Source organism: Caenorhabditis remanei, chromosome II (assembly GCF_010183535.1).
Source record: "Caenorhabditis remanei strain PX506 chromosome II, whole genome shotgun sequence".
In the NCBI taxonomy this organism is placed as follows: Eukaryota; Metazoa; Nematoda; class Chromadorea; order Rhabditida; family Rhabditidae; genus Caenorhabditis; species Caenorhabditis remanei.
The window spans coordinates 16,339,519-16,362,336 of record NC_071329.1 but is presented as its reverse complement, the minus strand read 5'-3'; the positions used below and the strand labels follow the sequence as shown (position 1 = coordinate 16,362,336).

The 22,818-nt window shown below is 36.7% G+C and overlaps 5 protein-coding genes across 5 annotated transcripts; 4 read left to right on the top strand and 1 right to left on the bottom strand.

Annotated features, from left to right (window-relative positions):
- Nucleotides 1-1,536: 1,536 nt before the first annotated feature.
- On the top strand, nucleotides 1,537-4,822 carry GCK72_007365 (uncharacterized protein; the record flags this gene model as incomplete). The annotated part of the gene is made up of 6 exons (XM_053726137.1): nucleotides 1,537-1,602; nucleotides 3,417-3,688; nucleotides 3,736-4,183; nucleotides 4,232-4,300; nucleotides 4,348-4,451; nucleotides 4,498-4,822. 6 exons carry the CDS (start codon nucleotides 1,537-1,539, stop codon nucleotides 4,820-4,822), a joined length of 1,284 nt encoding a protein of 427 aa, XP_053590331.1.
- A 2,683-nt stretch (nucleotides 4,823-7,505) lies between these two features.
- On the top strand, nucleotides 7,506-10,263 carry GCK72_007364 (uncharacterized protein; the record flags this gene model as incomplete). The annotated part of the gene is made up of 6 exons (XM_053726136.1): nucleotides 7,506-7,688; nucleotides 7,738-7,800; nucleotides 7,845-7,922; nucleotides 9,007-9,186; nucleotides 10,050-10,124; nucleotides 10,171-10,263. The coding sequence occupies 6 exons, from the start codon at nucleotides 7,506-7,508 to the stop codon at nucleotides 10,261-10,263; spliced, it is 672 nt and encodes a 223-aa protein (XP_053590330.1).
- Nucleotides 10,264-12,275: 2,012 nt separating this feature from the next.
- Nucleotides 12,276-12,673, top strand: GCK72_007363 (uncharacterized protein; the record flags this gene model as incomplete). The annotated part of the gene is made up of 2 exons (XM_053726135.1): nucleotides 12,276-12,434; nucleotides 12,485-12,673. 2 exons carry the CDS (start codon nucleotides 12,276-12,278, stop codon nucleotides 12,671-12,673), a joined length of 348 nt encoding a protein of 115 aa, XP_053590329.1.
- A 2,562-nt stretch (nucleotides 12,674-15,235) lies between these two features.
- Nucleotides 15,236-16,295, bottom strand: GCK72_007362 (uncharacterized protein; the record flags this gene model as incomplete). The annotated part of the gene is made up of 5 exons (XM_003095196.2): nucleotides 15,236-15,358; nucleotides 15,404-15,555; nucleotides 15,606-15,753; nucleotides 15,799-16,147; nucleotides 16,195-16,295. 5 exons carry the CDS (start codon nucleotides 16,293-16,295, stop codon nucleotides 15,236-15,238), a joined length of 873 nt encoding a protein of 290 aa, XP_003095244.2.
- A 608-nt stretch (nucleotides 16,296-16,903) lies between these two features.
- Nucleotides 16,904-17,540, top strand: GCK72_007361 (uncharacterized protein; the record flags this gene model as incomplete). The annotated part of the gene is made up of 2 exons (XM_053726134.1): nucleotides 16,904-17,169; nucleotides 17,216-17,540. 2 exons carry the CDS (start codon nucleotides 16,904-16,906, stop codon nucleotides 17,538-17,540), a joined length of 591 nt encoding a protein of 196 aa, XP_053590328.1.
- Between the last annotated feature and the right edge of the window lie 5,278 nt (nucleotides 17,541-22,818).

The window sequence follows — 22,818 nt, the reverse complement described above, 5'->3', positions numbered from 1 at the left end:
TGACTTTCATCGTTCTTTCGACATGTTACGTATTATCTGCATGTGAGTTTTTCTATATATTTTCAGAGTAGCGTGTCGTCTCACGAGAATCTTTTTTCTACTCAACCGAGATATAATCAGACTTGACACGAGACTTGTCACGAGCACGGGGCAAAAGTTTTGAAATTGCGAATTTTTTGAAAAAGTACAGTTCTCGACAAAAAATTTAAAATGCAATCATGAGTATGTATGATAAATTAAGCACTTTTACTCTACATTTTCGGTAAATTCTTTAAAAAAACCATTTTAAAATGAGTACCCAATTTTGAATCCTGGCTGAACGGTCCGGCCCGGCCCGATTTTTGACAAGTCTGGATATAATTATTAGCACGACACGCGTATTACAACCGCGCTCTACCGAAATCGATGAAAATTGTGTGCGAAATTGAGAGACTCAGAGAAAAAGAGAAATTTCTCAAGGTAATTTCGGTGGAGCGCAGTTGTAAGAAATGTGCTAGCTGCTGTTGAAAAGTGTTAGTTGAAAATGACAAACTTTGGGATGTCTCTCTGAACAACTTTTTCTCTGCGAATCGTTTCAAGAGATGTCTGGGGGTGTACTCATGAACCTTCAATTTTTGGACCCCGGGTACCAGATTAGTGTAGGATTACTGTAGCTACCGTAACCCAAAAAATGAAACTGAAAATACGGGGCCCATACTTTGGTAGTGACACTTCTGGCATTTTCAGACAATACTCTAAAAAATTTGAGCCAGTTTGGCCGGAATATCCAGAATCAGAAGTTTCCAGAATGTTCCAGAAACATCTAGAAACTTCTAAAAACTTCTTGAAAGTTTAAAAGTTGATAGAACCGTCCATAAAATTCCAGACTTTCCCAGAACCTTCCAGAATTCGGAAGTTTATAGATTTTTTCAGAATTTTCTAGAATCTTGCAAGAACTAGGTTTTAATTTCTCAAGTACTTCAAAATGTTGGATCCTGTATCCCGTACTTTTTCCTCGAAATAATTTTTCCACTACCGTACCACCTTGAGAGGTACCGTAGCTACAGTTACCAAAAAAATCGGAAAACACCTCAAACTGAAAGCATATACTCAAATTTCAAAAAAAAAAGTTTTCCATAGCTGAGGGGGATTTAAGTCTTGAATTTTGATGAAAACTTCCAAAAACTCCTTGAAAAATTTTTGAATTTTGAGGAGGAATACAAAACTTTGAACATGGGAAGGAATTCGAAAAATTGAAATTCGACGGGAACTCAAAATTTTGGATTTCATCATCTCAAAACCTAATTTCGATTCAAAACAATCTTTCCAGCAGTTCCTATTTACAAACTTCAAGTCAACAAAATCCAGCAAATTTCCTGCTGGTTAACAACTTGACAGAGCATCTAGATCAGTTCTACATAACTTTAAGGTTGCGTTTTATATGATAGCACTATAAACATATAACTACAGTATCCCTATTCTGAAAGTGGAGAGACTAGAAAAGGCGATGGAAAAGTACTGTAAAGATATTCTGCTAAATATAAAGAGGGTCATGGGATGAAGAGATTGGAAATCGAGCGAAGATTGGGAGATGGACAAGAAAAAGAATTCAAGACTCTGAGAGTGACATGGCAACATCTTATTTTTCCCCGTTTTTCACCGATTTCTCTCATTTTCTTACCTGGGTGAAAATCAGAGATGAAGAGGATGGCAGGGAGACGACGGTTGGTGGGAAGAGTGTGGGAAGACTGAATGTTACCTGAAAAAAGCTGTAAATGTATTGAAATGAGTCAGAAACAAGTCATAACCGTAACGAGGTAATATCAAGCTTGAAAAGTTATGCTAATTAGCACTTTAAAAATTGGGAAAAAGAATCAGAAAAAAAGAGGAAAACTATTTTGTGAAACTAAAAGAAAAAGGAGATTCACAATTGAAATTTCGAAAGGTATTTTGCCAACTCATGCCACGTGGATGACGTGGAAAAGATGCGAAAACAAAACCGCCCTTGAGTTCACGTGAACGTGGAAAATTTTGTTTTTTTTTCTCAAAAATTTTGCAAATTTCACTTTTTTGCCACGTGTTTTTTCTTTTTACCGGTAACCGTAGTATTTTTTAATCCTTGTTTCGACCGCTTTCTACTGGACAAGAAAATATCTAAAATTCTGGATTGAGAGCGCGGTCTCGTCAGCAGTAGACTCTCTCCAGTTTTTTTTCTCAATTTTTGCGTTTAAGACTAATTTTTTAACGACAAATCTCAAAAAACCGGTTAATTCCCAGTGAACTGACGATCCGCTTCTCTCCTTTCTGTCGATGTTATCCATGATTTGCGGCGAATCTGAAAATTCAGGCGGAGAAGTATTTAGAGTTTTTTTAACAACTAACCGCATTGAAACTGAACGATCGATAACCGAGAGTAGTCGAGGACCGGCATTTCTGGAAACAGAGACATTATTTGAGAGTATTGAGAGAATAAGGAGACAAAACGATTCAATAAAAGCAAAAAGAAAATTATGAATTTTTAAGTAATTTTTTCGATATATTTAACGACGATCGTTGTTTCAATGAGAATAATTGAGAAATATATTATTCGGAGACAAAGTATCGGCAAAAAATGGACAAAAAACGTGCGAGAAGTGAGTCATCACAAGCCTGGCACTTTAGCTCTGCTTAACAGCGCTAAAATCCTACGACACTCCGAAATTACGCAAGCGCGTGTTGTTTACCTTAAATCGAAACCAATCATTTAGCGCTGCTAACCAGCGCTAAACTGAAGGTGGCCACCAGAGCTGTGCGGAAGTAAAATTTTTGAAAAGGGAAGAAGGAAGAAGGAAGAAGGAAGTAACTTTTTCAAAAGGGAAGAAGGAAGAAGGAAGAAGGAAGTAACTTTTTCAAAAGGGAAGAAGGAAGAAGGAAGAAAAAAGTGAAAAAAGCCCGGAAGAAGGAAGAAGGAAGGAAGAAGGAAGTTGAGTTCCGAACCGGGAAATCGGAAGTTAATTTTGAAAATGACAAATTTGAGGAAACTTTTTTCTAGTCATCTCTGAAAACGAATTTTGATGTTGTTTCATACAAAATTCCGTCAAAACCACCAAAATTCCGCCAAAATTCCGTCAAAAATTACAAAATTTTAGTAAACTTTTCAAAAAGGAAGAAGGAAGAAGGAAGAAGGAAGTAAAATTTTTGAAAAGGAAGAAGGAAGAAGGAAGAAGGAAGTGAAATTTTCAAAAGGGAAGAAGGAAGAAGGAATAAAAACGTGAAAAAAGCCCGGAAGAAGGAAGAAGGAAGTCGAAGGAAGGAATTCCGCACAGCTCTGGTGGCCACCTTCAAAATGTGTTCAAAAATATCGGCGCCGATATTTTTCTTCTTCTTTTAATTTATGTGTATCTTAAATCTTTTAACCGCATGCTTCAGAATGTAATATTTATTTCTTAAATTTCCAGAAGATGACTGAAAACAGCGCGGCGATTCTTGAAGAACTCCGATCGATTCGAGAGGAAAACCAAGAAAGTTTCAAAAAGTTGACAGAAGAGATGGAAGAAATGAAAAAGAAACAGAATCTTCAAGTAGAAATGAAAATGGAGAGAATAATCGGTAAATTGGAGAAAATGGCAGTGAAAACTGAATCAGTTGATTTCAAAATCATGGAGAAATGGAACGAATTTCCGCCGGAAATTAAAATGGAATGTATTAGTCGAATGGATTTTGAAACCAGGTATCCAACTCATCAATTTTTCTTCCGAAATAAAAAAAAACTTTCAGATTAAACCTCCGACGTACCGCCCGTGCCGAAAGATCTCTCGTCGATTCTCGCCTGTATCCAATGGATACTGTCAATATGTGTCATGATGGAATTGAAGTGGAAGATGACACAGATTATTTTATCCATGAAACTGACAAATGTGCTCATAACAAACGTACAAGCTCGTGTGGAAGCAAACTTCTCGCATATATTCTAAAAACTGGAACCATCGAACGCCTTCATGTCTACTTACCTAAGGACAAAGTTAATAAATGGGTGGAAGAACTGAAAAATAGTCAAATCGATACAATCCGTGTAAAGCGTCTCATTTTCCAATCGACCAGTAAGCAATTGACAGAGTTTTTCCTAAATAAAGTCAATAAGGAAACGCTGGAATCGATTCAAGTGGTGTGTCGGAATGATGCAAACGGTATTTTGGAGACAGGAGAATTTCTGGAGTCGCCAACGGTAAAATATACTTTTTTTGGAACAATTTATGAAACAATTAATTTTCAGGTCATCAATGTCAGACGTCTTCTGATTTTGAGACAGTTCAACACTGTTCTCGTGTTGGATTTGATCAAAGTATCGTTTAAATATTTAAAATTTATCGATCGTTTCATTTATTACAGAGATGGATTAAGCACGACGTTCAAATCGGACAGACGCTTTTTTGCCACACTTTGTATCCCACAACCTTCCGCAAGTTTTTCACGCTTTTTGGGGATCGTGTTGTGTTAGTTCGAAAATAAACGACTCCTCGATATATTTTTTAATTCCAGAAAATCAGAAGACAACTACATTCGTATCCGTACTGACAACGAATCGAAACACATTCTCATTCGATCTCTTCCGTGTAAGAAACACGCTCAATCGCTCTCTTGTTATGTGATTCCGGCGGAGCAGGCAATAATCGAAAAGGAGGATGACTATTACACGAGCTACGATTTATCCCATTTTGATGAGTCGATGGAAGATGACGATGACGATGACACGGATTATTTCGATGATGATTCTGACGAGGAGGATTCAGATGTCGAGGACTACGACTTTGACGATGAGGATTTAGACGATGAAGAAGATGAAGAATTGGTCTACGTTCAATAATTCATAACTGCTTTTTCTTGTTTTTTTCACATGTTTCTTTTCTGTTACTTTGTTGATTATTACCACATTCGGTTGTTGTTTTCTTGGTAAAATTTAATTTTGTGACTCCGCCAGTCATCATAATGACTTGTAATTGTGCGGTATTGCTTGCAATATTGATTGCAGAATAATATCTTCAATTTTATTGGTTGCAGACCTCTCAATCTAGAATTTTAAATATCTTCTTGTCCAGTAGAAAGCGGTCGAAAAATGGATTAAAAAATACTTCGGATACCGGAAAAAAAGAAAAAAACGGATAAAAAATAAATTTCACATGGCAAAAAACGTGAAATTTGCAAAATTTTTGAGAAAAAAAAAAACAAAATTTTCCACGTTCACGTGAACTAAAGGGCGGTTTTGTTTTCGCATCTTTACCACGTCATCCACGTGGCATGAGTTGGCAAAATGCCTTTCGAAATTTCAATTGAAAATCACTTTTTTCTTTTAGTTTAAAAAAATAGTTTTCAACTTTTTTCTGATTCTTTTTCTCAATTTTTAAGTGCTAATTATCAGCTATTCACGCTTCTTACAACCGCGCTCTACCGAAATCGAAAAAAATAGTGTGCGTAATTGAGAGAATCAGAGAAAAAGAGACATTTTTCAAGGGGATTTCGGTGGAGCGCAGTTGTAAGAAGCGTGTCGTGCTAATAGCATAACTTTTCAAGCTTGATATTACCTCGTTACGGTTATGACTTGTTTCTGACTCATTTCAATACATTTTCAGCTTTTTTCAGGTCACTTTCAGTCTTCCCACACTCTTCCCACCAACCGTCGTCTCCCTCGCTGCCCTGTGTCAACCTTCATCCACCAACTACTCATCTCTACCAGCTCCTTGTCGTCCTCTTCATCTCTGATTTTCACCCAGGTAAGAAAATGAGAGAAATCGGTGGGAAACGGGGAAAAATAAGATGTTGCCATGTCACTCTCAGAGTCTTGAAATACTTTTCTTGCCCATCTCCCAATCTTCGCTCGATTTCCAGTCTTTTCATCCCATGACCCTCTTCATATTTAGCAGAATATCTTTACAGTACTTTTCCATCGCCTTTTCTAGTCTCTCCACTTTCAGAATAGGGATACGGTAGTTATATGTTTATAGTGCTATCATATAAAACGCAATCCTAAAGTTATGTAGAACTGATCTAGAAGCTCTGTCAAGTTGTTGACCAGCAGGAAATTTGCGGGATTTTGTTGACTTGAAGTTTGTAAATAGGAACTGCTGGAAAGATTGTTTTGAATCGAAATTAGGTTTTGAGATGATGAAATCCAAAATTTTGAGTTCCCGTCGAATTTCAATTTTTCGAATTCCTTCCCATCCTCAAAGTTTTGTATTCCTCCTCAAAATTCAAAAATTTATCATGGAGTTTTTGGAAATTTTCGTAATATTTGAATTCTCGTCACAATCCAACATTTGAATTCCCGTTAAAATTCAAAATGATTGCTGAAAGTATCTGAAAAGTTCTAGAAAGGTTTGGAAGCTCCTGGTAGTTTTCATCAAAATTCAAGACTTAAATCCCCCTCAGCTATGGAAAACTTTTTTTTTTTGAAATTTGAGTATATGCTTTCAGTTTGAGGTGTTTTCCGGTTTTTTTGGTAACTGTAGCTACAGTACCTCTCAAGGAGGTACGGTAGTGGGAAAATTGTTTCAAGAAAAAAGTACGGGATACAGGAGCCAATATTTTGAAGTACTTGAGAAATTAAAACCTAGTTCTTGCAAGATTCTAGAAAATTCTGAAAAAATCTATAAACTTCCGAATTCTGGAAGGCTCTGGGAAAGACTGGAATGTTATGGACGGTTTTCTGGGCCCCGTATTTTCAGTTTCATTTTTTGGGTTACGGTAGCTACAGTAATCCTACACTAATCTGGTACCCGGGGTCCAAAAATTGAAGGTTCATGAGTACACCCCCAGACATCTCTTGAAACGATTCGCAGAGAAAAAGTTGTTCAGAGAGACATCTCAAAGTTTGTCATTTTCAACTAACACTTTTCAACAGCAGCTAGCACATTTCTTACAACTGCGCTCCACCGAAATTACCTTGAGAAATTACCCCTTTGATTCATCAATTTCGGTAGAGCGCGGTTGTAATACGCGTGTCGTGCTAATAATTATATCCAGACTTGTCAAAAATCGGGCCGGGCCGGACCGTTCGGCCACGATTCAAAATTGGGTACTCATTATAAAATGGTTTTTTTTAGAATTTACCGAAAATGTAGAGTAAAAGTGTTTATTTTATCATACATACTCATGATTGCATTTTAAATTTTTTGTCGAGAACTGTACTTTTTCTAAAAATTCGAAATTTCAAAACTTTTGCCCCGTGCTCGTGACAAGTATCGTGACAAGTCTGATTATACCTTGGTTGAGTTGAAAAAAGAATTTTTCTCGTGAGACGACACGCTACTCTGAAAATATATAGAAAAACACATGCAGATAATACGTAACACGTCGAAAGAACGATGAAAGTCATTTCTGAACTTTTTGGCGACGACGGTTAAATTATAGCAAAATAGGCATTTTGAATACAAAACGGAATACGGTCAAAAGTAGACATTGACTTCTTTGGTTAAAAAGATAGCCAGCCTAGAAATTAGCAGTAAAAACTTCATCCAACCGACATCTCCATTTTTTTAGAAACAACGAGAACAATGGGCTCCAGAAACTCAAAATCTGAGGATTCGCATGAAGCAAAACTGGCAGAGGATGGAAAAGAGAAATACACCGGTGTGAATAACTTCACCGGTGTACTATACAAAATATCATCATCTGGGAATGTTTCGATAAATGCAAATGGATCAACGGTGTCTTCGATGCAGGAAAAGTCTAAAAGAGTGAGAATTTGTTAATTTTTTTTATTACTGATTACATCATCAATTTTAGACATCTCCATACAACATGGAGCGTGAAAAGGAACGGAAGAGACAGCAGATGACAAGAAAACGGGTGAGATTGATATTGTCGTATTCCACTAAAAGTACCAGTCTCAGAACATGAGACAACGTGAAATCGTGAGCCAAAACGAGGCAGCTCCAAACGATTCGATTCAAGGACCTCCACTCTACACAGTAAGTGGATTCATTCACTCTTAGAAAGTCATGAGAAGAATTGAATTCGGCTTCAACTTTTGTGAATATTGGCGCTTCTAACTTGATCTTGATTGAAAATTCTCTATTTAAAAATTTTCTTCCTCCTACAGGGGTACATTTCTAAGCAGTTATAATCTCTTGAAAATCGGCCCATAGCTATCGAAAACGCATCCTTGAAAACCTATAAACCAGGTTTCAGACTGCTTTTTGATCAATTTGAATGATTAAATTAGAGATCGAAGCGTCATTTTCAGTTTCCCAAAAACAACGAATTCTCTTATCTCTCTCCCTTTTGGATTTAAATTGTTTCCATTAAATCTTCCGAAAAACTACCAAAAAATCTTGAAAAAAGAAACGGATTCAGAAGCCAAAAAGATATAGACTTTGGCCATTTTCAGTTGCAAATGTCCAACTTTGGGAGTGTGTCATGGTAATTATGATTGTATTCTAAAATGGGACGATTTGAGGAAGAAATAACTTTGTCGATACATAACTTTCTAGGGAGAGATTGTACAAAAAAGTTATCAACTACAAAAATGAAGTTCTACTTTTGATCTTTATGATTCATCAAAATCCTACTAGATGAGATATTCAGTGATACCGTAACACACTCTCAAAGGAAGACAACTTCAACTGAAAATGGCCATATTCCATAACTCTTTGACCGGTACTGTAATCCCCAAACTTTGAGAGTAGAGGAACAATTCCGACTTTGAACGTTCCCATTATCAATAAAAATACTTCGTTCTTATTCAAGGCCCAGATTTTAACAAGCCCCGAATTTCTCAAATTTATTATGAATTCAATTTTTTCTGTGCAAGAGAAGTTCGCGGCGACCACGCCCACTCCCATTTTAACGCTGCGTTCTATTTTTGAACACTATCGCAAAAAATGGGCGTGGCCGCCGTGTGTGTGCGGCGCGAACTTCTCTTGCACAGAAAAAAATGAATTCATAATAAGAATCCACCAAAATTTAGAGATATTTAAAGTTCGCAAAAAAACGTAATTTTCATTCGGAGAGAGATTCCTTTCTTTGATATTTTCTTAACAATTATCTTTCCAGAGTACACCAAGGGAAGACGGACATCATGCCATCGACTACGGACAGCATGCCATCGAAGGACCAAATGACGACCAGATTCAAGAAAGAGAGCTCTCGTACGCCGACGACCAGTCTCAAGAGCGTCCCAGAGACGAACAATCTTCTCGGAACACAAGTGTCATCATGAATCGAAGAGATAGCGTATGAAATGTTTATAAAAAATAGAGAGCGAGCATCTTTTCAATTTAATGTAGGAAGTCATGAAATGAGCAGAGAACTAGGGAAATGATTACATTTAAGTATATGAGTTTCGATGAAACAACTTTTAGCATAGTGCCGATAGATATTAAAAGTGTAGATCAAACCTAGAGCTTCACTTTATTAGTTGACAACTTTTTTGTTTGAATCCTTTCTAAAAAGTTATTAGAATGTTGGACAACACCCAGAAAACTCGATGAAGTCTCAAATCTTTTTTAGAATAGTCTTTTTGGCACCAGCGTTTTCGACCACTTCTCAATAATATTGAACTTACAAGGGAAGTTCATGACGAGGCGGGTTGAACTTTTTCTATAAATCAGACCATAGATACTCTCGACCCTGCTTATTCCGAAAATGCAAGAAAAATCAGCGAAATGCTCACGTAAACCAAGTTATGAGCCGTCAAACTTTTACTGTTGAAACGCTATTTCCGCGTGTACCGAAAAATGTACCTCCTCAATCCCGGAATAATTCCGTGAAGGTTTGGTTCAATGGTAAGTTGCTAGGATACACAGGTAAATCGCGACTTGTCTATCATCAACAATCGCCTACAAAACACCAGATTTCTCATATATCGCGAACTTCCGTACCTATAATTTACAAATCGCGAACTACGTCGCGGTTTGTATATCGCATGCATACTATGGACCTATCGCGAACGGCAAATTTATTTTTCAGCCAACTGGTCAACTATTTTTGATTGCACTTATTTGAAAGTTTATTATGTTTTATTATAATATTTCGTATTCTGGAAAAATTTGAAAACTTGATCCGTTCGGTTATCATCTCAAAAACTAATTTTTTAGGTGAGAAGTGATAACGCGGCCCAACGTCACGAGTCCATTGTCAAGACTTTCGTCTGTCACCCAATGGGAGTGGAGGTATCAACATTAATTTAGAATTGGTAAAGATTGTTTTTTTTTACAGTTCAAAGAAACATGTCGAACAATGAAGGCGGTGCTTGGAGCAAAGCATCAAAAATGGAAGCGACGCGGAATCAGTGGAGGAGGAAACAACTAGAAAAGCTATTGAGAAGGTACTTATTAGTATACAATCTCTGGGCCTTGTTACACACTTGGCAACCTTGTTCGCTCTGGCTGATTATTTGATATTTTAGTACTCTGAGAATTCAAAAAATTATATGCTATACCCTACTAGGCTCTGCCCTCTTCGACCTTCCGAAACGTTCGATTAAAGTTAACTTTTTTTCGAATGATAGGATTGAAATCTTTCCAAAAACGAATTTTCGGTGTCATTTTGAGTATTTTATTAGTTGACAACTGAATTGATGTCAATCCTATCTTTCGAAAGAAACTTGTTTCTGTATAATTTTTTTCCTATAATAAATTTTTTTCCCAAATAATTTTTTCGCGATATGTCCATACAGCTGTTCGCGATCAACATATATGTTGACAGTTTCGATCGTGATAGGTCCAGAATAGGTCGCATCAGAACAACTTTTTCGCGATTTGTCTACAATATGTCTATAATATCAATGAAGCGCGGTACCCCTCGTACCAACGTGCGAACAACATTTCACCTACATATATGCTTGCGCGATTCACCTGTGTAGTGTCCGATACGTTGCGGGTTCGGTTCTGCTACTCGACAACCTTTTTTTTGCAAATTTTAATAACCATGTACAGATGTCGTATAGGATGCCATTGTCATTTTCTTGCGATTTTGAAGTTGATTGACTAGGAAACCAAGTATTTCGTGCTGACTATAAACTTTTTTCACCCAAATATTTTTGGATGGTCGTTCATCTTTTTGCCATCAAGTGATGGGCGAATTTTCGAAAAATGTTTTTTAGAAAAAGGTCGGAAAACTTTCGAAATCAGGGTTGTCTTCCAAAAACTCCACGAAAAATCGCGAGAAAATGACAATGGCAGCCTATACGACATCTGTACATGGTTATTAAAATTTGCAAAAAAAGGTTGTCGAGTAGCAGAACCGAACCCGCAACACTATCGGACACTATCCTAGCAACTTACCATTGAACCAAACCTTCACGGAATTATTCCGGGATTGAGGAGGTACATTTTTCGGTACACGCGGAAATAGCGTTTCAACAGTAAAAGTTTGACGGCTCATAACTTGGTTTACGTGAGCATTTCGCTGATTTTTCTTGCATTTTCGGAATAAGCAGGGTCGAGAGTATCTATGGTCTGATTTATAGAAAAAGTTCAACCCGCCTCGTCATGAACTTCCCTTGTTAAATTTTGAACATTGAATTTCACTTTTGAACTTGAATTTCCCTACTAGTCTACTATGATTTGCTATTTTATCCCAAAAAACCAAAAGCTTTGAGATCTCGAAATCTGACTTTTCTACGAATTTTTGACAAAAAAGGTGGACTTTCGAGAATATCTCCAGTTGAAGACGTCATTGAGATACAGTACCGTGCAGTAAGATATCCAATTTGGCCTTTTTCAGTTGAAAATGATCAACTTTTAGAGGGTGCTACGGTATTACTGATTGTCCCACAAAATAAATTATGTACAAACCATACAGATCAAAAGTAGAACTTCAATTTTGTAGTTGACAACTTTTTTGTACGGACACTCTTTAGAGAGTTATGGTCATTTTAAGGGAATAGCTCAAAAATCCCTTTATTTTGCACTAAAAAGGAACGATTTGAGTAAGAATTCACTTTGTCGATCAGTTCATAGTTGTCAAGGCCCGGCCCGAAGGCCCGGGCAAATTGGCGCGAAAGTCAAATTTTCAAATTTTTTCAAATTTTTTGAAGTTTTTCGCGAAAAAGTCAAATTTTCGACTATCAAAAATGGTCACATTTCCGATGAAAAATTGAAAAAATTTCGAAAAAAAATTGAAAAAAAGGATCATTTTTTGAAGCCGGGCCTTGAAAATTTTTTACCGGGCCTTGACAACTATGGATCAGATGAAATTTTACAGACGGATCTGACTCGAGTACTCCAGACTCGGACCAAGGAATCAGAAATCAATGCTCATTTCCGGAAAGATGGATCAATAAAACCGATCAGAATTCGAAAGAAGAAGCTGGCCGGCAGATGGAACTATGCGAATCCCAAAGAAAGGAGCGACTGACTCCGGACACGGTTCATTTGCACACAACTTCAGGAGAATCAGCTGTCTTCTCATATCGAAACTTCCGTGATCTGACAGGAGAACCTTACCCCGTGGAGTTCGAATCAGAAGGGTGGCCAAAAGTGAGTCTCTTTCAAACAAAAAAGGGGTTTCAATAAAATTGATATTTCAGATGCGTTGTTACCACGTTGTAGCAATTGGCTCGCCCAAGGTTCCAACTCACACGTGGCTTCTTCTCCAAGACATCAATTGTCCAGAAATCAGATACTTGACAAAAATTAACGTTCAAAATTGGAGAAGATATCTCACTGTTGACGAGGAGGATCACGATGGAAGTAACGATGACCACGGTGCAAATTAAGTAATAACATCTCGTATTGAATTCATTTTCTTTTTTCTTATGTAAAGGTTTTTCTAGTAAATCATGTTTATTTGACTGCCGAAAACTCTCAAAATTACACTACACGCGCTGACAAATGATTGAAGCATATTGCCGGTGCACTGTTTAAAAAACATTTTTTGATTTTCCATACGAAATATGCAAAGACTATTTATTATTGACAAGATTATGAGCCGGTATTTAGCCACTTACCACATCACTCCATTCGTCTCGCTAACATCCAGAATATCGTTTACAACTGGCACTAAGCAACTCGTGTACTCGATCACTTCATCGATCATTGTTTTCGATTCTAATAGAAATCAGTATTAAGGAACACTAATTAATTGCAAGATATATAGGGTCTGCAACCTATAAAATTCGAAAAAAGTTAAATTTTACCGAGAAAAAAGCAACGGAATGTGGTAATAATCAACAAAGTAGTAGAAAAGAAACATGCGAAAAAAACAAGAAAAAGCAGTTATGAATTATTGAACGTAGTCCAATTCTTCATCTTCTTCATCGTCTAACTCCTCATCGTTAAAGCCGTAGTCCTCGTCGTCTGAATCCTCCTCGTCAGAATTATCGTCAAAAAAGCCCAACTCGTCAAACAAATCGAAGTCATCGTAATCGTCATCAGTCTCATCATAATGCAATAAATCATAGCTCGTGTGGTAGTCATCCTCCTTTTCGATAATTGTCTGCTCCGACGGAATCACATGACAAGAGAGCGATTGAGCGTGTTTCTTACACGGAAGAGATCGAATGAGAATGTGTTTCGATTCGTTGTCAGTACGGATACGAATGTAGTTGTCTTCTGATTTTCTGGAATTAAAAAATATGTCGAGGAGTCGTTTATTTTCGAACTAACACAACACGATCCCCAAAAAGCGTGAAAAAGTTGCGGAAGGTTGTGGGATACAAAGTGTGGCAAAAAAGCGTCTGTCCGATTTGAACGTCGTGCTTAATCCATCTCTGTAATAAATGAAACGATCGATAAATTTTAAATATTTAAACGATACTTTGATCAAATCGAACACGAGAACAGTGTTGAACTGTCTCAAAATCAGAAGACGTCTGACATTGATGACCTGAAAATTAATTGTTTCATAAATTGTTCCAAAAAAAGTATATTTTACCGTTGGCGACTCCAGAAATTCTCCTGTCTCCAAAATACCGTTTGCATCATTTCGACACACCACTTGAATCGATTCCAGCGTTTCCTTATTGACATTATTAAGGAAAAACTCGGTCAATTGCTTACTGGTCGATTGGAAGGGCGTTCGATGATTCCAGTTTTTAGAATATAGGAGAGAAGTTTGCTTCCACAGGAGCTTGTACGTTTGTTATGAGCACATTTGTCAGTTTCATGAAGAAAATAATTCGTTTCACTTTCCACTTCAATTCCATCATTACACATATAGACATTAAAATCGGTTAATTCCCAATGAACTGACGATCCGCTTCTCTCCTTTCCAGTGTGTCTTCTCGAGACGGTCTCGAGAAAATTCTCGAGAAAATTCTCGAGAGAGTTCTCGAGAATTTCTCGAGAATTCTCGAGAAATTTTTCTCGAGAATTCTCGAGAAATTCTCGAGAGATCTCTCGAGAGATTTCTCGAGAATTCTCGAGAACGTTCTCGAGAATTCTCGAGAAATTTTTCTCGAGGAGTGAATTCACGAAAAACTCACAAAAAACCAATTTTACTAAAATAAGTATGTGAACAAGTGTAATATAGATTGAGATTAAATTGAAAGAGATTCATTTTTAACAAGAGAACCGAGTTCATTAAATCGAGAAAAATGTCAATAATAACTAATGGATAAACTATATTTTTGTCAATAAACCTTTAATAATACAAATATTTGACAAAAAAAAACAACGACACTCCGAAATTCCGCACCGCGCCATAAATAGTAAACAAAATTTTCAAAAACCTATTCTCGAGATTCTCGAGAATTCTCGAGAAATTCTCGAGAGATTTCTTGAGAATTTTCTCGAGAATTCTCGAGAGTGTCTCGAGAATTTCTCGAGAAATCTCTCGAGAGATCTCTCGAGAATTTCTCGAGAATTCCTTTTCTCGAGAATTTTCTCTCGAGAAGACACACTGCTCCTTTCTGTCGATTTTGTCCATGATTTGCGGCGAATCTGAAAATTTAGGCGGAGAAGTATTTAGAGTTTTTTTTACAACTAACCGCATTAAAACTGAGTGATCACTGAACGAGAGCATTTGAAGACGCATTCCTGGAAACAGACACATTATTTGAGAGTAGTGAGAGAATAAGGAGACAAAACGATTCAATAAAAGCGAAAAGAAAATTATGAAAAAAAAGTTCAAAAAGTCAAATTCGGACCGCAACTTTAATGGTCGTTTTGCAAAACCAAGCCTATTCTCTCAATAAAGAAATTAAGAAAAAATAGAAAAAAAACACTGAAATTTTAACAGCACGATATCATTTCAAAACAAACTCGGTTATATTTATTTTCATTGATAAAACGGGTATTTTGATTAACAAATGATAACAAAAACAGTAACAAAAACAAAATTAATCCAAAGAAAGAGCCTTCTGAAGCAGCTCCTTCCAAACCGAAGCATTGAAATGACGAGCGTCTTCTTCAGCGATCTCTTGAATATCTTCTTTCGATTCCATGTTTGACATGCAGTTTTTCTACAACAAACTAAGATTATTTGCTTGTATTTTGTACAAGGCTACCTTGAGTTTATTCAGCTTGAATTGAATCGCTGCGTTGAATTTCATTTTCAGCGGCTTCTTGGATTTATCGATAAGGAATTCCTCGCATCTTTTCAAAGCATTTTTAGAGTCGTACTTGTCTGCCAACTTCAGAATTTCTTCGACCGATTCATCTGAAAATATAACGACTTGAATTCTATTAAAATTTCCTTGTTTCCCGTACCATCGATAGGCTCCTCTTCACGGAGAACGTTGAGAAACTTTTTGAATTCTTCTGGATCGACGTCTTCGAGTTCGACTTCAGTTTTTCCAGATTCGTCGGAACTTTTGAAGAATAGATTGTTGAAATAGGTAGAGTTTTCGGCAAGAAACTGAAAATTAATGGGTTTGGAGTAGTTCAGAATGGAGTTTCATACCTTCTTATCCACTTCGAACTTCTCTTCTTTCACTTTCAGAACGATATCATCATTCTCCTTATTTTCAAGAGAATCCTCGTCATCGAATCCAGTCATTTTGTTAATTTTAATACGCCATTCGACTTTCAACTTGTCATTCACCAAATGCGAATTCGCCTTCTCGAATGGGAGCATGTGATTTGCAAATGATTCATATCCATCGAATCGAACAGTTCCTTTCACTCCGAAACTCTTTCTTTTTCCCACGAATTTTACTTCATAATCCGCGTCGATCGACCATCCAGAATCTTCTTTCCAGCAGAACAGGTAGGCCTCTAGGCAATGTCTCTTGCAGTATAATTGCATACTCCTGAAATTTGAATTGTTTTCGAAAAAAATAAATTTGTATTTGTTTACCAAGGAATATTGTAACGAATCTCCTTCGGTCCGAATTCGTCAGTATACCACTTACTGAAACAGTGCCTCATCACGAATTCCTTCTCTTCGGGAACCGGCATTTTGTCTGAAACTTGAATTTTCGATTGAGTGAAATGCGAAATTGAGAGTCTCGGAGAAAAAGAGACATTTCTCAAGATAATTTCGGTAGAGAGTGGTTCTAATAACTGTGCCGAGCTAATATATCGCGATGGAATATTCAGAGAAAATTAATAACAATTTATTTTTGGCAGTTTTCCGTTCAATTTAACTAATAATAATCCAAAAACTAACAAAAATAATGACGTCATCGAGAAAACAAAATTATATGAGAAAACAGATATGGTACTGTAGGTCCGCAACGTGTTTGCGGAGTTGTCTACCGTACTCTTCGTTCCATTTTTTAAAAGAGACAGTACAAATCGGGAAGAAACGAAATCGGTTATGCGCTAAAATTTGTGTCAAAAATAAATCAACGGAACTAAAAAATCGATTTAGAGCATTGTGCGCAGCCTTTACTATAGCAAAAGACAGGAAAACTTGCGAAAAACTGTTCTTTTTCGCTTCTTCCCGATTTGTACGGGCTCTTTTAAAAATATTTCTTTTTTCTTCTTCTTTTAATTTATATTTATCTTAAATCTTTTAACCGCATGCTTCAGAATGTAATATTTATTTCTTAAATTTCCAGAAGATGACTGAAAACAGCGCGGCGATTCTTGAAGAACTCCGATCGATTCGAGAGGAAAACCAAGAAAGTTTCAAAAAGTTGACAGAAGAGATGGAAGAAATGAAGAAGAAACAGAGTCTTCAAGTAGAAATGATGGAGAGAATAATCGAAAAATTAGAGAAAATGGCAGTGAAAACTGAATCAGTTGATTTGAAAATCATGGAGAAATGGAACGAATTTCCGCCGGAAATCAAGATGGAATGTATTAGTCGAATGGATTTTGAGACCAGGTATCCAACTCATCAATTTTTCTTCCGAAATAAAAAAAACTTTCAGATTAAACCTTCGACGTACCGCCCATGCCGAAAGATCTCTCGTTGATTCTCGCCCGTATTCAATGGATACTGTCAATATGTGTAATGATGGAATTGAAGTGGAAAGTGAAACGAATTATTTTCTTCATGAAACTGACAAATGTGCTCATAACAAACGTACAAGCTCATGTGGAAGCAAACTTCTCGCCTATATTCTAAAACATGGACTTATCGAACGCCTTTATGTTTTCTTACCAAGAGAAAAAATTGATAAATGGGTGGAACAACTGAAAAATAGTCAAATCGATACTATCCGTAAAGCGTCTCATTTTCCAATCGGCCAGTAAGCAGTTGACAGAGTTTTTCCTAAATAAAGTCAATAAAGAAATGCTGGAATCGATTGAAGTGTTGTGTCGAAATGATATAACCGGTTATACGGATACGGAAGCATTTCTGAAGTCACCAACGGTGAAATACACTTTTGTTTGGTTAATTTAGAAATTAATAATTTTTCAGGTCATCAATGTCAAACGTCTTCTGATTCTGAGACAGTTCAATACAGTTCTCGTGTTCGATTTTATTATGGTATCGTTTCCTTTAACTGATTGTTAAATATATTCTTATAACAGAGATGGATCGAATACGACGTTCAAATCGGTCAAAAACTCTTTTGCCACACTTTGTATCCCACAGTCTTCCTCGACTTTGGCACGAATTTTGGGGATCGTGTTGTGTTAGTTCGAATATAAAAAAACTTCTCAAAATATTAATATTTTTTCAGAAAATCAGAAGACAACTACATTCGTATCCGTACTGACAACGAATCGAAACACATTCTCATTCGAACTCTTCCGTGTAAGAAACACGCTCAATCGTTGTCTTGTCATGTGATTCCGGCGGAGCAGACAATAATCGAAAAGGAGGATGACTATTACACGAGCTACGATTTATCCCATTTTGATGAGTCGATGGAAGATGACGATGACGATGACACGGATTATTTCGATGATGATTCTGACGAGGAGGATTCAGATGTCGAGGACTACGACTTTGACGATGAGGAGTTAGACGATGAAGAAGATGAAGAATTGGACTACGTTCAATAATTCATAACTGCTTTTTCTTGTTTTTTTCGCATGTTTCTTTTCTGTTACTTTGTTGATTATTACCACATTCGGTTGTTGTTTTCTTGGTAAAATTTAATTTTGTGACTCCGCCAGTCATCATAATGACTTGCAATTGTGCGGTATTGCTTGCAATATTGATTGCAGAATAATATCTTCAATTTTATTGGTTGCAGACCTCTCAATCTAGAATTTTAAATATCTTCTTGTCCAGTTGAAATCGGTCGAAAAAGGGATTAAAAAATACTTCGGTTACCGGAAAAAAAGAAAAAAACGGATAAAAAATAAATTTCACGTGGCAAAAAACGTGAAATTTGCAAAATTTTTGAGAAAAAAAAAACAAAATTTTCCACGTTCACGTGAACTAAAGGGCGATTTTGTTTTCGCATCTTTTCCACCTCATCCACGTGGCATGAGTTGGTTAAATGCCTTTCGAAATTTCAATTGAAAATCACTTTTTCTTTTAGTTTTCAACTTCTTTTTCTCAATGTTTTAAGTGCTAATTAGCATAACTTTTCAAGCTTGATATTACCTCGTTACGGTCATGACTTGTTTCTGACTCATTTCAATACATTTTCAGCTTTTTTCAGGTCACTTTCAGTCTTCCCACACACACACACGCCAACCGTCGTCTCCCTGCCATCCTCTTCATCTCTGATTTTCACCCAGGTAAGAAAATGAGAGAAATCGGTGAAAAACGGGGAAAAATAAGATGTTGCCATGTCACTCTCAGAGTCTTGAAATATTTTTCTTGCCCATCTTCCAATCTTTTTTCAATCTCTTCATCCCATGACCCTCTTCATAATTAGCAGAATATCTTTACAGTACTTTTCCATCGCCTTTTCTAGTCTCTCCACTTTCAGAATAGGGATACGGTAGTTATATGTTTATAGTGCTATCATATAAAACTCAACCTTAAAGTTATGTAGAACTGATCTAGATGCTCTGTCTAGTTGTTAACCAGCAGGAAATTTGCTGGATTTTGTTGACTTGAATTTTGTAAATAGGAACTGCTGGAAAGATTGTTTTGAATCAAAATTAGGTTTTGAGATGATGAAATCCAAAATTTTGAGTTCCCGTCGAATTTCAATTTTTCGAATTCCTTCCCATGTTCAAAGTTTTGTATTCCTCCTCAAAATTCAAAAATTTATCAAGGAGTTTTTGGAAGTTTTCGTAATATTTGAATTCTCGTCACAATCCAACATTTTAATTCCCGTTAAAATTCAAAATGATTGCTGAAAGTATCTGGAAAGTTCTAGAAAGGTTTGGAAGCTCCTGGAAGTTTTCATCAAAATTAAAGACTTAAATCCCCCTCAGCTATGGAAAACTATTTTTTTTTGAAATTTGAGTATATGCTTTCAGTTTGAGGTGTTTTCCGATTTTTTGGTAACTGTAGCTACAGTACCTCTCAAGGAGGTACGGTAGTGGAAAAATTGTTTCAAGAAAAAAGTACGGGATACAGGAGCCAACATTTTGAAGTACTTGAGAAATTAAAACCTAGTTCTTGCAAGATTCTAGAAAATTCTGAAAAAATCTATAAACTTCCGAATTCTGGAAGGCTCTGGGAAAGTCTGGAATTTTATGGACGGTTTTATCAATTTTTAAACTTTCAAGAAGTTTTCAGATGTATCTGGAAGTTTTTAGAAGTTTCTAGATGTTTCTGGAACATTCTGGAAACTTCTGATTCTGAATATTCCGGCCAAACTGGCTCAAATTTTTTAGAGTATTGTCTGAAAATGCCAGAAGTGTCACTACCAAAGTATGGGCCCCGTATTTTCAGTTTCATTTTTTTGGTTACGGTAGCTACAGTAATCCTACACTAATCTGGTACCCGGGGTCCAAAAATTGAAGGTTCATGAGTACACCCCCAGACATCTCTTGAAACGATTCGCAGAGAAAAAGTTGTTCAGAAAGACATCTCAAAGTTTGTCGTTTTCAACTAACACTTTTCAACAGCAGCAAGCATAGTTCTTACAACTGCGCTCCACCGAAATTACTGTGACAGGGCAAAATACGTTCCTGTCATTCTTTTATTATTCTGTTGTTCCTGCCAGCGCGCAGAATGATTTATCTCCAATGACCCCTCTTGTTTACACTTTCCACTATCTTTCCGTACGAACGGCCTTTTTCCTCACTTTATGCATACGCATCGGTCGGAGTAGGTTGCCTCTTGGCACCTCTCTTATACCGACTATTTATACTATTTAATAAATATGTTGCAACATATCAAAGGGTTAGAAGAAACACACCAAGACTAAAAGACAAGACAGGCGAGTCTTGATCCTTTTATATGGAGGTTCCTAAGAGTAGGATTTCAACTGATTCGCCTATAATCAGTAGTTATCCGTGAACTCTCGGTCAAGGATTCATATTCCTCGGTGCTCCCGAGTTTTACCGCTACACCTGGGTACCGAACTGTCTATTTATTCCCTTCTGTTTTGCCGTTCTACTATTCCTTTTTCTATTATTTGTGAGCCGATTTTCCGGAAGCTGATCTCCAATGCGGATGCTGTGATGTCAACCGTCGGATGCTGACTTCTCAACTGGCAATCATAAGTTCTGTTCTCATTAACAATTATCGAAAAGTTTGATCCACTGAGTAGTAGGCGTTACCCCAAAGAAATTATTCTAGTGTATTGTTAAGGCATCTCTACACCTAGGTAATTATCGAGTAGGATTAGTTTTGAGACCAATGGATTTTGAGTTGGGACCTCTGTCCATTGTTAACTTATGAATTGTATGGTAATCTTTTGAGAGTTACATTCCTAGTTTGATTTTCACTATTTTGTATTGTCGAGTTTCATTTGATTTTATTGTATCTCAGATTCTTAGTGTTTTGTCGTTGTCACTAATCGAGTTAGAGTATCAGTTATTGAGAGTGACTTTTTCCGACGTATTAGTTTATAAGTTTAGTGATAGAATATTAGTACATTGTGTTTATTCTTTTGGATGTTAAGGTTTTTCGTGTAATTATTTCTAACTAGATTTTTCATATCATTCCATGGGATATGAGACTTCAGGGACGAAGTAGCTATTCGAAAAGGAGGGAGAACCCGCAAAGCTTTGTTTTGTTATTGTTCTATTGTTATACTTTTTGGGGGGAAATGGTTCTAATTCGAATTTAAAATTCCATCAATCATTTTTGTGGTTCGAGGACGAACCATCTTTTCCTAAGAAGCGGGGATGTGACAGGGCAAAATACGTTCCTGTCATTCTTTTATTATTCTGTTGTTCCTGCCAGCGCGCAGAATGATTTATCTCCAATGACCCCTCTTGTTTACACTTTCCACTATCTTTCCGTACGAACGGCCTTTTTCCTCACTTTATGCATACGCATCGGTCGGAGTAGCTTGCCTCTTGGCACCTCTCTTATACCGACTATTTATACTATTTAATAAATATGTTGCAACATATCAAAGGGTTAGAAGAAACACACCAAGACTAAAAGACAAGACAGGCGAGTCTTGATCCTTTTATATTACCTTGAGAAATTTCTCTTTTTCTCTGAGTCTCTTAATTTCGCACACAATTTTCATTGATTATCGGTAGAGCGCGGTTGTAATACGCGTGTCGTGCTAATAATTATATCCAGACTTGTCAAAAATCGGGCCAGGCCAGGCCGGACCGTTCGGCCAGGATTCAAAATTGGGTACTCATTATAAAATGGTTTTTTCTTAGAATTTACCGAAATGTAGAGTAAAAGTGCTTAATTTATCATACATACTCATGATTGCATTTTAAGTTTTTTGTCGAGAACTGTACTTTTTCAAAAAATTCGAAATTTCAAAACTTTTGCCCCGTGCTCGTGACAAGTCTGATTATATCTCGGTTGAGTTGAAAAAATAATTTTTCTCGTGAGACGACACGCTACTCTGAAAATATATAGAAAAACTCACATGCAGATAATACGTAACACGTCGAAAGAACGATGAAAGTCATTTTTGAATTTTTGGCGACGACGGTAGAATTATAGCAAGATAAGCATTTTGAATACTAAACGGAATACGGTCAAAAGTAGACATTGACTTCTTTGGTTAAAAAGATAGCCAGCCTAGAAATTAGCAGTAAAAACTTCATCCAACCGACATCTCCATTTTTTTAGAAACAACGAGAACAATGGGATCCAGACACTCAAAATCTGCGGATTCGAATGAGGCAAAACTGGCATAGGATGCAAAAGAGAAATACGCCGGTGTGAATAACTTCACCGGTGTACTTTACAAAATTACATCATCTGGGAACGTGTCGATAAATGCAAACGGATCAACGGTGTCTTCATCCCTGGAAAAGTAAAAAAAAGTGAGAATTTGTTAATTTTTTTTATTACTGATTACATCATCAATTTTAGACGTCTCCATACTACATGCAGCGTGAAAAGGAACGGAAGAGACAGCAGATGACAAGAAAACGAGTGAGATTGATATTGTCGTATTCCACTAAAAGTACCAGTCTCAGAACATGAGACAACGTGAAATTGTGAGCCAAAACGATGCAGCTGCAA